The sequence below is a fragment of the Callionymus lyra genome, chromosome 3, assembly GCF_982586985.1.
Source record: "Callionymus lyra chromosome 3, fCalLyr1.hap1.1, whole genome shotgun sequence".
NCBI lineage: Eukaryota > Metazoa > Chordata > Actinopteri > Syngnathiformes > Callionymidae > Callionymus > Callionymus lyra.
In genome coordinates this window covers 38,510,547-38,528,610 of record NC_141820.1, presented here as the reverse complement: position 1 = coordinate 38,528,610, position 18,064 = coordinate 38,510,547, and the positions used below count along the sequence as shown (strand labels likewise).

The window sequence follows — 18,064 nt, the reverse complement described above, 5'->3', positions numbered from 1 at the left end:
ATAAAAACCAGAGTGTGTCCAGAAAGCTCATTTTCCCTGTAAATTATTTTAAATGTATATGTATTTATTAAAAGTAACTTAATATGTTGCTCAACAGGAGTTCAATGTAGTGTTTAGAAGCCTCTGAAATGATCAAGGATTTAGTCTGTTCCAGGTTTGGAGATTTTTGAAATATCCTCCCAAAATGTTCCTTTGTTTAAAATAAATAAATAAATAATAATGCATGGATACAAACAGACTTTTTTGCCTTAAATTCTTGAAGATAGGATGAAGAATTGAGCTACACACTTATATCCATTGTTGTAATAATAACTACATAGTTACTATGAATAATCAAAATAACATTAAGTTATTTAATTGATTGTGTTATATCGCTGTCTTCACAAGCCATAAGAAAAATCCTATTGATATCAATAAAGTCCTTGAATCCTCGAACAATTAGGTCGAGTTATAATTCATACCACAGATATCCTCTTTTAACTCATTGAATTGAGTTAAATATTTTTTAGAACCTAAAATAAATAAATATTTATAAATATTATAATATTTACTGTAATTTTCAAATATTTAGATGTCTACATTCTACATTGTAATTCAGGATGGAATGCCAGTGTCTTGACAATACATAATAATACATATTTTAATTTTTGTAATAAAAACAAAATTAATAAATGAACGAAAAATGGTAAAATGTGTTTTGAATTGGGAACATTTATTCCGATATCATTTGTGTTTTGATTCTTTAAATTTTAATTGAATGTGTTTCCTGCATGAATGTAAATGAATTTATTTTGTAATGAATAATTCATTCAACTATTCTTAATCCTCTTATGATTAAGAAATAAATAAAGGCCACGCAAATGAGATAAAGCTTAAATGAGCCACAACGACAGGCCAAGCAGTTGAACAGAAATTTCTATTGCCATTAAGAAAGGCGGAAACATTAAAAGAAGGATTTCGTTCAATTTAATTTATGATCTTGAAATGTAAAATCAAATCAGTAATGAACGTGTAGCTTATTTGATTTAAAGCTTAAAAAACTGTCTTCATTAATTGTACGATAAGCTAATGAACTTTATAACATGATAAGTTGCATTCACTTGATAGAAACTAAATGTTCAAATAAACTATTGAACCTTGTTTGCAGATTTCTTAGACACTTAATTAAAAATGTGTTTTCCTCACTGTCGGCCCTGTTGGTGTGTGTGTTTCAGTGTGTAGCTGTGAACATGTGCGCGGCGGTGAAAGAAGTGACCAGCACCAACAAGTTTTTACCGAACACATTGCTGTCTTTATTAGAGCCTTGGCTGGCAGTAATACTGAAAAAAGTGAACTTGGAACAGATGGTGGTGGCAGCTCATGGCTTGTTTTTTTCTTTATTTCATCAATGTTTTTCTTCATATTTTTTTGTGTGAGTTCTGCGACTCCAACTTTTCTGTGGCATGAATAACATCAATAAAAGAGACAGAGAGAGAGAGAGAGAGAAAAGAAATATACAACTTATATTACATTGTGTTATGAACAAAATATAAATCTATAACTCTATGTTATATTTACATAATTATCTTTCTTGATTTTTCAAGTTGAGATGTTAAGATATTTATTTAATAATTCTCACTTTGTTTTGAGCTCCACTCATGACTCTGATTGTCTTAAATAATATTATTATCATTGTCTGGATATAAGGGGACAGACCTAGCCAGCAGGGGCGATTGACGTCAACACATGTCCTTCAAATGGAACCCGTCTGTCCAGCATGCTTGGTGAGTCATGTGGTGGTGACGGGGCAACTTTACAGCAAAATGAACAGGCTCATTATGTGGCAAACATCACACCTGAAGAGTAGTCATGGCTCCTGAAGCATCACGTGGAGCTCAAACAAAGCAAACTGCTCCTGATAAGTTGAACGATATTCACGGTCGTCTCCCTCACACACACTAAGGAACGCACATCTCTCACACACACACACACACACAGTGGAACATCCTGGGTGGATCACCGGAAACACTGCTTTCCGAACACAATAAAAACAAAACTGTTGTCAGATATGTACAAAAACAAAGACAGCATATGATTTGGTTGGTGTCATAATCTCTTCACTTACAATATGTGTGTGTGTGTGTGTGTATGTGTGTGTGTGTTCGCACCAATGATATTCCACTGTGCCAGCAAGACGACCGAAGTAGTAAACAGGTTTTTATAAAGGAAAATAAAATAATAAACTTCACATTTAAATGATAATAATTACAAAAAGCAAAAAACGATAAATCATGTTCTTCTGTTCATCTGACCACACAGAGTCTGAGTGCTTCATCAGAAATGGGTGTACGGACACATAGAAATGTCTTCAGCTCGGAGAATGGCCGCTTCAAGTCCAGCTCGCTGACCTAGCTCCACTCGCCAGCTCTCCAGAGGAGTTCAACTTATCCAACAAATCAAAAGAGGGGACAAATTAATATGGGAAACTATCTACCATCTAGAATAATGTTTTATTGTTTCATAAAAACTCGATATAGAGGAAGAAAATAAAATAAATTATACTTTACATAACTTACTAAACTTAGGAGAACTTCTTATATTTATGTTAATATCAGACTAGAGGCAGTTTAAAGAAAAAATACAGTTTTTAAATACAAACACTGACTGGCTGAATGAGTCTGCTCCGCCCTCTAGGGGTCAGCAGTCTAACAGGGGTTGAGTGTAACGGGCTACATCCACACGCTTTCCTTCTGGAAATGTTGTGATCAGGGTGTCATTTAGGAAAGAAAGTAGAGTTAAAATATGTGTACATTTCCGGGGGGACCAAGATTAGTTTAGCAATGCAGGGTTTGAAACAATACTTGGAGAAAATATGTCTCGTTGTTCTACTGTTTCTTTGCAAAGGGAGCAGCCAAACTAAAGAGGCCAGACCCCATAAACATTCTCCAGGTCCACTGACAGAGGCGAGCTCTACAGTGTATCCTGGGCCCACCCTGGGGTCTCCCCCCAGTGGAACTACTGACTGGCAGATGATGAGTTAAAAACATAAAGAGTGAGCGTAACACTCGTTGTGGATGTAGCCTTTGAGAATATGTCAGTGTTGATCTCAACGAAAATGTAAAAAAAACAACGCAAAGTGAACCTGTCGTTTTGAGACAGAGCAGATATGGATAAGGTGGATTGTCTCACAACACAGTGCTTAAGTTTCTGCTCCGTGACCAACAGCCCGTCAAAGTGGGACGGTCCGGTCCGGGTCTCTCCCGGCCGGACCGTACCGCCGGGCTCTCTTAAAAAAGGGATGACAGCAGAAGGGCAGGTGATCACAATTTTTTTTTAGCGAGGTCTGTTTTTTTTTATCTTTTTTTGGAGGAAAAACTTCTTTTTGTTAAAAATAAACACGTCTGACGTCCTCCAGGTGCTTTACAACAGAAAGAGAAAAAGAAAATGTCTCTTTTTCCTATTATTATTATTATTATTATTCAAACTCGTAGCACAAAAACAACAAATCACATTCACAAGCCACTTATTGGCACCGTGTACCTGAGTGAGAATATCATAGAACCAAGAACAAAAAAAGCAGTTTTTAGTTTAAAAGTGTCTCTTGATAATAAACAGGTCCGCCATCTTAAAGTGTCGTCTGCCCGTCAGCGTGCGACGGGTCAACTCCTTCTCCTGTACTTCTCAAATGTTCACACCGTCTCACTTCTACCCTCGCTGTCGTTTGGGAATGGATGCAGTCCTTCCTCCCAAACCTTTTGTAACAGTCAGTATGATTGACAGGTCCTGTGCTTCGTTTGATTGGTCCGATGCTGGTATCAGGACTCCACTGGGGGAGGAGTTCTGCTCTGCTTTCAGAGTCTTCAAGACAAAAAAGGAAGGGGTGTCCAGGGATTGGCAAAAGTCGCGTCCTGATGGGTGTCTTTTTGGGCGGCACGGCCTCCAACCTGCCGTGCTAAGGTTTAGAGTTGTTGCGTAATTCTACTGGGCGATGTGATTCTCGTTGTCGCTGACGTAATCGGCCTCTTCGTCCTCGTAGTCGAAGTCGTCGTACACGTCGCCGTTGCTGTCGTCTAACCGCAGGTCCTCCTCCTTGATGCGGGGCTCCTCCCCCTTCAGACCAGGCATGTTGGAGGTGTGGTGGTGGTTGGCGTTGGGCTCGGGGCTGCTGGACATGCTTGAGTGCTCGGAGGGCATCTGAGGGGACGGCATTCCTGCCATGGACAGAGCGCTGGGGTAGACGACGCCCGCTGAGGATAAGGGCAGCTGACCTTGTTGCCTGTTGCACAGAAGAGGTCAAGTTAGCCGCAGAACCATCAGAGAGCTTCTGAATTCAACGTAGAAATACTTTTGGAGCAGAGGTTTAAGAGGTTTGAATGGACTTAAATGATATTTTATCTTATTAAATATCATTGACTGACAGCGTATTTGGGGTATGAAATAAATAACCTTTTAATAATGCAAACACATAATTCATCCATTCTTTAATGAAGGGGAAAAAAACCAAACACATATTAAAATTTTGGATTAAAGTTTGGACATTCCTTCAAGTGGCTTTATATCAAATCTTAATTTAGCAGTAGATGTGGTAATCTCGCATCAATAAAAAACTTAAAGAGTTACAAAAAGAGTTAAAAAATATATATATACAATCTGATCAATATACCTTTATAATAAACCTTCTTTCATAGTATTTTTCTTAGTCGATGAAATCAAGCACCACTTAATGTGTTGACTTTACATCATTAAACGAATGATATATATATTTTATTTATTAACTTATTTATGAACTATTTTAGGTCCTCCGAGAAGCCACTGACCCCACGCTGAAGTATTGTCTCATTTCCTGCCGACGGGACCTCATGATGGCTTTGTACTCGCCAATGCGCAGCTTTTTGCCGTCCACCAAGCAGGTACGTTTGGGCCGCGGCTTGTACTTGTAGTCGGGGTATTTCTCGAGGTGCTGCTTGCTGAGGCGAGCCTGCTCCTCGTAGTACGGCTGCTTCTCCAGGTTGGTCATGGCCTTCCAGCGGGATCCTGGAAACGAGAACATTTGTAAAAAAAATGTTGCTGAACAGAATTGACAAAAACAGGTAAGAAAAACCTTTAAGATTAAAACAGTAAAAATGGTTAATTTCTGTACTGTCTAATGCCATTCATTCAAATAATAATAATAAGGTCTAACCATCATATTTAGACCCAGATGTAGAAGCCGTTCAACCATGCCTGATAAAGCAATTATTTAAATTCTATTCCAGTTATGCTTGATCAAAAGTCCAGACACAGCTGCATAGTTTGCTTCATTGATGGTCCAGAGTGAGTCCAGTGTGTGTGTTCATGGAAGATGGCATTTGATCAACAATACACAGAGTATTTTGTGTGTAGCTATACATGAATTAAGCAGTACTTTGTAACATTTTGAACTTGTTAATTTGATATTTTCTGTTATAATTGTTTATAATATAATTATAAATGATATTTTATTTTAAATATGTACTTATGTGTTTTCTTTCATATGAGGTACTTACGCCTTAGAAAGGCGCTTTATAAATGACTATTACTTACTTATCAAATTTACCAAAATGAACAATTGACATTGCAGTTGCAATTTTCCAACACTAGAGGGAGCAGAAATAATGTTTTCAACATTACGCATTGCTGTTTTAAAAAATGAAGCGTTTTTTTGTTCAAACGAACAATGATATCTTTATTTTAAGAGGCTTCCTCAAAAAATATTAATTCAGACCTTCGTCTGCTCACATGCCAGTTGTTGTGATTGGTGTCAGTAAATAAAAACTAAAGTGAATTAACTCAAACTGCCCCTTAAAAATAAGCGATTAGAGACCTGATATGGGAAATGCTAACAAAGCAACTTTTATTAAGTAGAAATATAAATGAATTAAAAATAAAATAATCTACATTAAAACATATCACTCATGCTCAGATCAATGACAATGTGAACAAATGATTGCAAGTTTGATCTCTGACACTTGCATTCTCACGTGGCAAATAAAACCCCACAGCATGAAGAAAACCTCCTGTGATCCATGTTGACGGTCCTTACATTACAGTGCGAGAGAAGGAAGAAGCGCAGGAGGGTAATGAGCAGAGCGACGAGGACGACAGGTACTCATCTAAACTAATGAGGACTTCATTTAACCTGCTGTCATCTCTGCTCACTCCCTGCTCAGAGAATTCCCAAATCAGTGTGTGTGTGTGTGAGTGTAATGGGAAGCATGTTTTCCCTCGTGTGCTTCATATCTGGTCTGAATTTGCACTTGACTACTGTATGTTTAATGGGTAAAAGCTGTCAGCACTTGGCCGCTCTATTCTGCGATCTGTTAGCAATTGAGAGAGAAAAATAGCAAGACGGGGAGGGAGGCTTATTAAAACCAGATTTCCCTGTGTTATAAAACGCTTAGGAGCTCTTTAAAATGTCAAGGCCGATCCCGGCGGTCCGGGGGAAATGTCAGGCAGGCTCGCGCTGCTTGTTTAATGCATAATGAATTATATCATCATTTATCGGAGGCGCACTCTCCCCAGACGTTCATTAACACCGAGGACGGCGTGCTGGCGTGCAGACGCAAGACAAGAGCGCGTCACCCTCCCTCCGGATGGATCACAGACAGACACGTGTATGTTTACCCAGGATCTTGCTGATGTTGGAGTTGTGCATGTCGGGGAAGGCCTGCAGGATCTTTCTCCGCTCGTCCTTGGCCCAGACCATGAAGGCGTTCATCGGCCGTTTGATGTGCGGCTCGGTGCTGCCGCGACCCCGAGTCTCACGGAATATTCTGGAGTCGGACACGCTGGGGGAGCCTGAAGAAGGGAGGAAAGATGTGTTTGCACATTTAGCAGTTTAATGATGACATTTTTTCTCTTCATATGTGCTCGTGGCGATGGATGAACTGTCAGTATCTCGTCTGATCCCATCTCGGATCACTTGTCTGTACCGGAACACAACAGTTTCATTCATCGTTTCTCTGATTCCATCTTTCTAGTGGGTTCAGAGTTTGCCCCATGGTCTCGTTGCGGCTCGATATGGCATAAAGAGCAGCCTTTGCAGGCGACTGATCAATATTTGGATGTCTACTGTCTGATTACCATGAACTCACGGATGAGACTATTCAAATTCAGCTGATTTCCTAACAGAGAGAGAGACTTTGTTTTGCTACAAAAATCAGCAAGATCTTCTCAATCCATGGAGTTAAAGCTTTGTATTTTCAACTTTTTAAGCTCCGCCATAGAAGACAGTGTGATTCACATTCTGAGGTAAAAAGGTTCTTGTTGATGCTGAGAGACCCTGAATAAATGACGAAAGACTTTTCCCTGACTCTCAGAACACCTGGTGATGTCTCCTGACGCCACCTTGTTGACAAACACCTGCCTGTGTGTTACTGACCAGGAACATAAATGAAAGAGTGGAAACAAAGATCACCACAGTTCCATCAAGGAAAGCTGGAGGATGACGTGTTTGTCTGTGTGCACCGGCCGACTAATCACGTCCGGCGACGCCTCCATCTGTCAAATAGAAATGTCTGCACCATCCTGACTGCATCTCCTTACCGTCAGAGTCTCCGCTCATGGTGAAGTCCAGCATGGCGTGGTTGAACTTGTCCTCCGCCTGCTGCTTCAGCTGCTGACTCAGACTCTCCAGGGCCGCTTTGTCCTGAACAACACACAGTCGAAAAGTTAGTCAGCCTCCGCACGTCACGAGGTTACAACACTTAAGCAGTCATTTGGGTTAAAATGTGTCTTTGAAAAGTGTTTTTGGCCCTGAAATATACACTTATGACACTTCAAATCACTTCAGCAAAGTGGTACATAGTTAGTCTCTTATTTTCAACAAATATAAATACATTCCAATGAAAACAGTCAAGCTAGTTTCAACATTTTCTTTTTTTTAAATAATAAGTTGATAGCAGTTGTCACTTACCAAAAAACATATTTTTTCTTAATGGCAGATTGATTTAAATTGATCAATTACTTCACCACTGGGATCATTGTGATATATATTTAAACTTAATAGATTGAATACATAAATACAATCAAATAAATGCAAACATAAAAAGACATAAATAAGGATTTAAAAAGTTGCCAACAAACATTAATTAAGCATGAAAGAGAGATATATGTCGTAGCATCGTATGGCAGAAGGATCATCTTAGAACTTACCGTTCTGCACTAATAATAAGAATTAAAATGATGAACAATGAATCACAGCAGTTGCTGTCTTTAACTTGAATTGTATTTTTTGTGAATTGTGTGTATTTTCTTGTGTGTATCTGTGAGCTCAACTTTTGTGTGTTTACTTTACATGATTGAAACCCACATTGTTTCACGTCTAACTTTCCAGAGATGGAACGCTGAAGCCCAACTTCGCAGCAGCCCTCTCCTCCAGCACACGTGCGCGCTCATGTGCACGAGCACGCGGCCACTGCTGGCAGCCACCTGCGCTCGTGGAGTGCCGCGGCTCGCCTCTCTTACAGAGGCCCCCGAGGGTCGACGCATTAGTGAGGCAGAGATCGGGCCGGCACGAGAGCGGGGCCACGCCGCTCGCCCCCCTGGGTATTTATTACAACCAATAAAAGGCTGATTTACTGAGCATTTACATGCTTAATGCAAGCAGCCGGTGCGGCCGCCGCTCCAGCGGCACCGTGCGCGCGCACACACACCGCAGCGTTTTACAGTTTAATTACACGATGATGAGCTGCAGCCAAAACACTGTCGTCTTTTAAAACAACCTTCCGCAAAGTGTCCCCCTCCATTTACATGTGAACCCTGGCAAGCTGGAGAGGGGTGAGGATGATAATGAAATCCATTTTCTCTGTTTTGAGCAGTTTAATTGTTAGAGATCATTTCAGCAGCAGTTTGGAATGAATAAAGCAGAAAGCCAGATGCTGTTCGGTGGCACAATATTTATCACGAGCGTTTCGTGTTGGCTGGAGTGATGTGCACGGTTTGGATTTAGCCAGGAATTCAACTTCCTATATGTGTCATGTGCAGACACACAGCAAACACACCTGGGACATATTCCTAAACATCATCATCTGGAAACTCTCACCAGTTTTTAAACTTCCTATCCGGACGCTGGCACCAAAACTAAGACTTCTTTGAAGCTGAAAAGTATTTAGTTTGTCTTCTTTTGCCATTTTGTTTTGTTTCATTTGCAGTTTTAATTTGATTTTTGGCTGTGCCTTATTCCACATTCATTCCCTTGACATCGTCTATATACAGAGATTTATCTGGATTATTTGTCCACATTCTTGTTGACCTTTCTTAACAAATAAAATAATATTACATCTTTCTTTCAATTATTTATCGTTTATTTCAATCTCGTCAGCTGACATGAATTAACACAAACTTTCTTTTGTATTCTTACAAGTTTAAAGGGACACAGAGAGCGACCTTCTCTTTTTCACCAAACAAAATATTTACTAAAAAGGTTTTTCTTTGTTGGTGTTAATGTTACCGTCTTTGTCAATGTTGTCAATTATGTTGTTGTGTTTTCTTTTTTTTCGTTGTTGTTGTCCATGTGAAGATATGATGCTATCCAATTTTTTGTTTTTCATATATACATATGTTGTATTTTTATTATCTTTTATTGTTTTTGTGTTGTCTCTCCAAATAAATAAACTACACAAAAAGGTTTAGAACCATTTTAAAGTAGTAAAAAGTCAATTAACAATGTTATCTTCGAACAAAAACAATCATAGACTCTCGAGTGCACGAAAAGTTATTACTTTTTTTGTTTCATCTTCTCTGACAAGTGGGAAAATGGGGCAGAAAAATGTCTGCCATGTTCGATGCTCCAGATTAAAAGAGCGAGATGAACAGGGAGACGGAGTGGATGACAGCCTAGTCTGACATTAAGCCTCGGCGCGGTACATGAGAAAAGTGGATTGAATGGCTGACACCGGAGCCAAGACACAAAGTAGCGACAAAACTAATCCTCCGAGTGTGTCAGGAGATGACTCTGTTGTATCCTGCGAGCGCCGGCTTCACACTCGCACCGCCAGAGAAGGGGCAGAAGAAACAGAAGCTGAGAAAGAGCAGCTCTGAGGAGACACACTTAGTATCTACGGAATCACTGTTTTACATGGATATGTCAGTTAATTGATCATTTATTCAAAGATTGTGACACTAAATATTCATCTTGTGGTTTGTTCTGTAAGACAGGAACAGTAGTTTTACACCACTGAGCAGACAAATATTGAAATAAAAAAACAAAACACTTAGATAAGAATGTGAAATATGCTGCAGACCTTCAGCCTCATCATTAAACTGATGAAAGATGTTGAAGGGGATTTTCTGACTCTTGTTCAGTGGCTGAATTTCAGGATAAATTGAGATGAAAGTGACGGCTGGAGCTGTGAATGTCAACGGTGCAGATGCTTCGAGCGCACTCTTGTGTGTGTTTGCATGTGCGTGTGTGTCCTTGTACCAGCTGACTCCTGATGTGTTTAACAAATAACCACAATTTAGCCACGCTGCCGAGGAGCCGGCGCCGTCACTTCACATTATCGTCCCTGCGATGCCCCTCTCTGCCGCACACACACACACACACACACACACACACACACACACAAACACACGCACTCGACCCTGCAGCGCGCCTCACAGACACACTCATTACCTCCGCTTTTTACCTTATCTGGCCCTGTTTAGCTGCAGCACATTCAGACGAGCGCTAGGCGCAGCAGTTTACCTCCTACTTGGCACAAGCGGCACAAGGCAGCAGACATTATTACACACTGGCAGAGAGATGATTTATTGGGAGGAAAGGTTTGAATAAATACCGGAGGACAGGTGAAATTGGTTGTTATCTTTATGGCTGTTAAGTCATCATCTGTCGTTTTGAGAAAGGAGAATTCATTCAATAGCATACGTTGTGATTTAAAGGCTTAAATCATTGTGACAAAGATTTAAAGTTTGAAACTGTTTCAGCTTAAGAGTTGTCATGTTTATTGATCCTGAGGGAAGGAAGTGCGAAGATGTGGTCAGCCCCAGGTTTAGTTTATTGTCTACATAAAGCGTAAGTAGGTACATTTTTTAATAATAAAAATGTTTAGCAATGGATTGGCTCATTTATTATTCCTAAACATTTGGAGAAACTCGTTTGTAAAAAACCTCTGCCATCAACTTAAATAGCAACTTTCTGATGTTGTTTGATGAAACTTAAAACACTTTAACCTCAGAGGAAACTACAGTAAACATTTGCAGAGGTCACTGCAGGAAAAAAAACATTTCTCATCTCACCTTGTCGGAGCGTCCATTGTTGAGGCTGAGGTTGCTGACGGCGGCCACCTTGGCGTCCAGCACCTGCTGCTCCCTCTTCAGCTGCTCCTTCATTTGGCGAGCCTCGGCGAAGGCCTTGGTCACGGCCTCGTGGTCGTTCAGGTACGCGCCCGAGGACAGCGAGGACAGCAAGTCTGCTAAGATCGACAAATGGGGACGGGAAAAAAAAAGGGAGAGAGAAAGGCATTTAATTTGGTTGGACCACAGAAGGAACACTTTGACTCGACTATGTTCACATCTAACAGGGAAATAATTCATACGTGCAGAAGGATTTTAAATGAAAATACGTTTAATTAAGTTCAATAATAGAATTAATTCTAAAAAATGTGTTTTTTAAAACATTAACATTAAGTGAATTATTATAAAACAAAAAAGGATAAAGTTCATTCAGGAAAAACACATCCAATATTACACATTTAAATATTAAATATGAATTATTTATTAAATATAAAGCTTCACTCCCTTTTATAATTACTTTTTTATAAAAATAGAGTTTCATTGTGAAGTGTGGTTGAAATTGTTGAATGATGAAGAAAATACATAACACACTTGACAGGTCATTGAAAACACACTCTGAACACTTGCTTTAAAGAGCGTCCTGTTCATTGAGCCCGTGCCCCCGGCTAGCCTTGCTACAAGCAGCCCGCCGACTCCTCACCTGCCTACAGCCTGAACGCTGACAAACAGCAAGCTCGACGACACACCAAAGTGTGTGTTTGTCTGTTAGATTTAAGGATGCTAACATCTGTCCGAGGCCACATCTCTCTCCTCCTGATCATTTGATGAAGCATTTGACCTGATGTGAGGATGTTTTTTGTGCCTTTATCGCGCCATCATTCGGGTGAGCTCTCAACAAAGAGCCACTGCTGGTTTATAGGGCCTTTATCTGCGCTAATCCCGACTGTTAATGCCATCTCAGGCCAGATTACCAGCTTCAGATTGGTAATGACAGAGCCGTGAACTCTTTGAGAAGTCATAACCGCAAAATCTGGACGTGAGCGGGTCCAAAAAAAAAAGAAAAAAAGAGGGGGGAGGAGGTGAGAAGAGACGGTGATGGAATCGGGTGGCAGTCAATTTTAATCTGGGCTCAAACGAGAGAAGGGGAGGAGGGGGCAGACGGATATTCTCATGAATGTGTGTGTCACACTTAAACTGACAGCGATGCCAACGATTCAGACATGTGAATGTGACCCAGATAGTTGTGTGTGTTTGTGTGTGTGTGTGTGTGTGTGTCTTACTCTCTCAGGATAGACACACACTTTTTGACTCGTTGCACTACATCTCAGGTGTTAGTTTGGGTCACAGGGTGTTTTCGTGACAGGGAGTAAATCAAGTCATGTGATTGTGAATGTCGGACTCTGACAGCTCTCCACTTTCAAGCGAGAACACGCCGGCGGTCTCAACAACAAACCTCCTTATATGATGGAAATAACAAGACAACATCCTCTCTGAGGCTATATTTGACCACGTCAGCACATCTGTCTTTTTTGAGTGACATTTGACAGTTTTAAAGACACTTTCTTGCTTTTTAGAGGGATTCAAATGGGGGGAGGCTCTGCCTTAAAAATGAATAAACTTGGAAGTAGCAGTCTGTTTCATTCAGTGCCATCTAGTGGTGTTTCCGCTAATAACAGAAGAACAAGAAAATAGTATTTTTGCCCTCACGTTTTAATATCACAAAGAAGCTCATTCTTGTAATGAACGTCAGTGAATAAATCAATATCAATATATATCAATTATGTATTTGTTTAGTAAAATTATTCATATAACGTCATAAAAAAATGAAATGAATAAGACATTTGGAATTAATACCCATAATATGATATGATGAACCAGTTGAAAAACATTCAGAATAAAAAAATGAATTCATATAATGTCATTTATTGACATTAGTAGTTTCACTCCCTAAACATGAATCCAAGAACCTTTTGAAATAAGGTTGTGTTTTTTAAATAGATTTGCACATCTGACCCGTCTCTCCTATACTTATTTGTCTTTCATTTCCCTCCCATCACAACTTGTAACGGGAACGCAAACACAACCTCTCGTTCATAATAACAAATGAGTCGTTGACCGTGTGGCAACAGATGGCACCTGGGCCACAAACAACAGCAGAAACACACTCTGCTCTCGACACACACACATGTTCAGGGGGGGATCATATACTAACTTTAAACACTGTAATCCATTTTTCGGAACAAAAAACATCTGGGACCACAAATCCACTAATCTGATATTAAATCCGCCGATTTGTTGAAAAACAGTGAGATTAGCCAAGAAGTCAGAGGGAAAAAAAATGACTGCTGATTGCATAGGAGGATTGTGTTTGTGTGCCCATGAGTCTTTGTGTGTGTGTGTGTGTGCGTGCTGTCATTGTGTCATTAATGCTGGATGTTTGCGCTGTCCTGGCTCATGTAAGAGGCTTGTCTAATCTCATTGGTGATACCTCCTGTCTGTCATACGCTCCTCTCTTTATTATTCCCCCGCTTCATGGCTTGGGAAAAGAGTGTTAATCTTCATCCCCCTCTCTCTCTCTCACACACACACACACACACACACACACACACACACACACACACACACACACACACACACACACACACACACACACACACACACACACACACACACACACACACACACACACACACACACACACACACACACACACACACACACACACACACACACACTCGTTCACTCTCTCTCCTGTCTCTTTCTCTCACTAATAAACACGTAACAATGAAGCAGCCCGCAGGCAAATAACGACATGGAAAAAAGGAGCACAAACACACTAATTATAGCCTCTTACATATGTGTAATATTTGAACTATCATCGTTGCGTGAAAAATGGATTAAGAGGACAAAGTAGTGATTCATTTGTGTCAAATTTAATGTACATGTGGTCCAGGGTGATTATGTCTCCACCAACAATTGCATCTGCATTTCTATTCCTGTCGTAGTCGTGCAACGAAGCTACTCTATCATCGACCATTTGAAACCGTTAAAACACAAGCGTCCAATTTCAATGCCTGCGGGACAAATACAGCCCAAAATGAGGCCCTCAAGAAAAAAAACAAAAATCAAAACTCAACTGATAAACTGTTTGAAAGCAGATGCAGTGAAAGTCAAAGTGTTGCTGGTTTTCACTTGATTAAAAAAATACAGAGAGGATACAATAACCCCATGGATACTACGATTATGATAAAAAAATTGTAATTAACAAGCAATAATTGTAAGTTGGACTGAGGGAAAGATTTTTTTCGGCCCGTGACCCAGATTGTGGGATTAAGTTTGACACCAATGCTTTAGAACCTTTTTATAACTGCTTTAGAAAGTTTGTTTCATTGCATCTTTAGCAACTTTTCTGCTCGGTAGAAAGGAGTTAAAAAAAAAAGAATTTAAGTCCACCTACCTATTGAGCTGACTCTGCCCTGGGATCCTCCGATGCTGGAGGGGACACCGCCGTGCTTCATGGACCCCTGACTCAGCTTGTTGGCAGCAGCAGCACCCGGGACCTGTGGGGAAGTTGGGGGGGAGTTGGGTGACTTGCTCTCGGATGCCTTAGGCTTGGCCGACAGGTTCAGTGGCTGTGCACCCTCACTGTCCTGCAAAAACCAAAACAGCACAGTTTCGCCTGCTGTGACCAGCGTTGGAATTTGGAAGCGGGAGGCGCCGAGACCCAAGTCCCTCGCCTTGGCCCGCGGAGATTTTTCGATTAGTTAAAAAAAAAAACAAGGGCCCATGCATGGCGGCCAAGAGCGGGACAGGTGATACGGTGCATGCCACTGGCCCTGATACGGAACAACAATCGAAGATTACGAACAAAAAACGGGATCACTTTGGTGCAAAGCCACTGACATTCACATGCAAACGGGAGGACACATGCACATGCGCAGTATGCCAGCTGCCTGCCCTGGAACTCCTCTCAACACCTCTGGACATCAAGGGACTCGAGACTGCGACTCCTTCAAGTATCAAAAAGGAACGGATGGGAGCGCGGCTGTCACTACAATGTGCACTTGCTTCATTAGAAGCTACGGACCTTCACCGCCATCGTCACCGTGTGTGAAGGGAACAAAAACAATCAATAGCACTTTTTCTCCCCAGGTTCATCTCTCAGGTGAAAAAAAAGAAAACATCTCTAGCTATGTTTTTATTTATTTAAACTTTATGTCCTCCAATATCAGCCAAACTTCAAATATAATTGACCTCTTGTCACCACATGCTGTTGCATTGTAGGGGGATTGGGGTCTTTTCCTAGGCTTCTCTCCAGTTGGAGCAGTCTTTCTCCTTTGAGTCTCTCCTGAATGTCTTATCTCGCAGGAAGAGAAAACTCATGATCTCGTTCTTTGGGTCACAAACTTGGTGACCATAGACGAGAGTAGGAACATAGAGTAACTAGTGTACTTGAATGAATGTTCTCCGAGCAAAAAAGCTAATTTAACAGTGGCATCTCTGATCTCATGAACCAGGTGGACCAGCGTGAGGCTTTAGCTGTTCTTATCACATCTATTGTCATGGCAACATCACTCCTGCTGATGAATGAATCCAATAGGACCAAGTTTCCCATAGTCACATGATAGGAAGAGAATTAGCTCACAGAGGGTCCAAATGTACAAAGATCACTGCCACTATTTACACTATCACGATCAAAAAAGAGAAAGCTGTGTTGAGCATCTCCTGTCATGAACCTGGAGTAGTTAACCCACAATATTTTTTTAATTTGTCATTAGCCTAATTGCTTACTGCTAACTGCTTCAGACTCACAGAACACCCTGGAAATCCAAGTGTGTGTGCGTATGAACTCATTATAGCCGTCTTCCCCAGATTTCTCGCTCCTTGAGTCTTCCTAAGCCTTATGAGCCCCTCACAACTCAATTAAGCCTTTCCAATTAAGGCCGTACATGGGCGCCATGCTCTGTGTGTGTGCGTGAGAGTGAGATCAAGTCTGTGTGCGATGAGGCCTAACAGGATTGTACTCCATTAGGAGGGAATTTCTAAATAGAAGGGGACCCCCAAAGATGCCTTCAGTGAGACAATGGGCCATAGAATAAGAGAAGAGAGTGGGATCTTCTCAATCCTGACCCATATTACATCGACTTTGGCTTGAATATTTATTACAAATAGATAATGCCTCTTGTACAGTGGATGGGGGAATTTGCTCCCCGCGCCAAGACAAATCCTATGGTGGGAATATGGCCAAGGAGTATAATGCCAGTGAGGAGGAATTAGTTTAGACATTGTAGCTGAGAGGCTTGGACCGACTTGTTCATCTGTGTGCCACTGCAAGACATTGTTCATCGAGCTCTAAATCTCACAGCAGAGACAAGTGTGTGTGAGGCCTCTAAAGCCTCTCGGAATCTCGAATTAATACAATTGCTTTTGTGTCTCTCTTGGCTGATGCAAGTGTCTCCAGCATTGGAAAACATGCGGAGTGACAGCGAGAGCCAGAGGGACGGGGACGGAGAGGGAGGGCCGCGATGATCAGAGTGTTTTACCACTCTGGATGTGACAGCAGGATCTTATCAATGAAGTAGGCAGCTTGATGAACAGCCTGCGTGAGAGTGTGTGTTTGTCCTGAGCAGGTGTGTCACAGCCTTTGTCGGCTTTCCGAGGCTTCTCCCTGTCAGACGTCTTCCCTTTCTTCGGCACCCTCTAGCACTTAGTGGCTGTCTGGATATTAATTATATTGTTGTTCTTAATTCTGTCTGACATACAAAACACATGATAACATGGACCACTGGCTCCATCACATCCACTCTCCCCGTAATAACATGCTCGTTTCACATCACACTAATTTGTATTTGGAGGGAATAGTTCCTCTCGGCGTCCCGTTCGGTCTCCTCTCTTGGCCGAAGTGAGGGTCGACACGATCCTGAGATTGACTCGGTTACCTGTGTGGTGTGCGTGTGTGTTCTGCATGTCAGCGAACTGGCTGCATATGGTGCTCGGTCTCTTTACGGCAGGTGTGTATGCATGCCTGCCTTCATCTAAACATCCGATCTTGCATTCGAGAAAGCTTCACATGTGCTGCACTGATTTGTGCTTGTGTGTGTGTTATGTGTGAACCTGGGCTGTGCCTGGCACAGTGCCTTGCTCAACACCTGTGTGGCTTCTGTGTGTGTTGGTTGTTGCGTGCGTGCGAGCGTGCACGTCTGTGTCTCACCCGAGGGTAAAGCACTTAAGCGGTGTGTGCCTGAGTCCAAACAGCTGTGAGCAGAGGCGGACAGCGGGTCTCTAAATGGCTTGAGACCAGTGAGAGAGCCCACAGGGTCTGCACACCTCTAAAATATACATGTCACTCATCCTGCGAGAGGGAGAGAGAGAGAGCACAGTGGTCAGTCCGAAGAAAAGACAAAAAGAATGAGATTATCTCATCCAATATTTGTCCCTCCGTGTTCCCAAATATTGCCACCACATGGTGCATTACAGCCAAAACTCCACTCTGGCCTGGCCAGCCGTCCCAACTCCACAGGGACTTGTTTGGGATCCATGAGGATCCCCTCCCCGGACCGAAGCTCCCGCTGGACCACAAGGCCCATTATTGCTCCTCACTTCCTTTCAGCTCAACTCGATATATATGCTAATGTCCGTGTGATTCCGGGGTTGATGGACAAGGAGGCAGGGGTCCACACTCCAGGGTCAACCGCAAACATAAACTTGTGTTTAGAGATGTGAAACAATCAATAAAAGTTTGACTCTTGAGAGACTCCGTGGGGTGAGAGTCTGTTGTCCCACTTCAACTTCTGCTCAGCTTGTCAGGGGGTCCGGCCCAGGAGCACAGGAG

General features: G+C 41.7%; 1 protein-coding gene across 12 annotated transcripts in view; it reads right to left on the bottom strand.

Annotated features, from left to right (window-relative positions):
• Positions 1–1,268: 1,268 nt before the first annotated feature.
• The window catches only part of sox5 (SRY-box transcription factor 5), a 74,680-nt gene continuing 57,884 nt past the window's right edge, over positions 1,269–18,064 (bottom strand). For 5 of the 12 annotated variants that reach the window (XM_087787855.1, XM_087787856.1, XM_087787858.1 and 2 more), the window contains 6 exons: positions 14,690–14,882; positions 11,236–11,411; positions 7,543–7,645; positions 6,622–6,795; positions 4,797–5,013; positions 1,269–4,255 (listed from right to left, as the gene is read on the bottom strand). In XM_087787855.1, coding sequence (XP_087643981.1) covers positions 3,958–4,255; positions 4,797–5,013; positions 6,622–6,795; positions 7,543–7,645; positions 11,236–11,411; positions 14,690–14,882 — 1,161 coding nt within the window. In that variant the 3' untranslated portion in view covers positions 1,269–3,957. The remainder of the gene's footprint in view (positions 4,256–4,796; positions 5,014–6,621; positions 6,796–7,542; positions 7,646–11,235; positions 11,412–14,689; positions 14,883–18,064) is intronic. The other 7 variants (XM_087787854.1, XM_087787864.1, XM_087787861.1 and 4 more) reach the window with 4 other exon arrangements.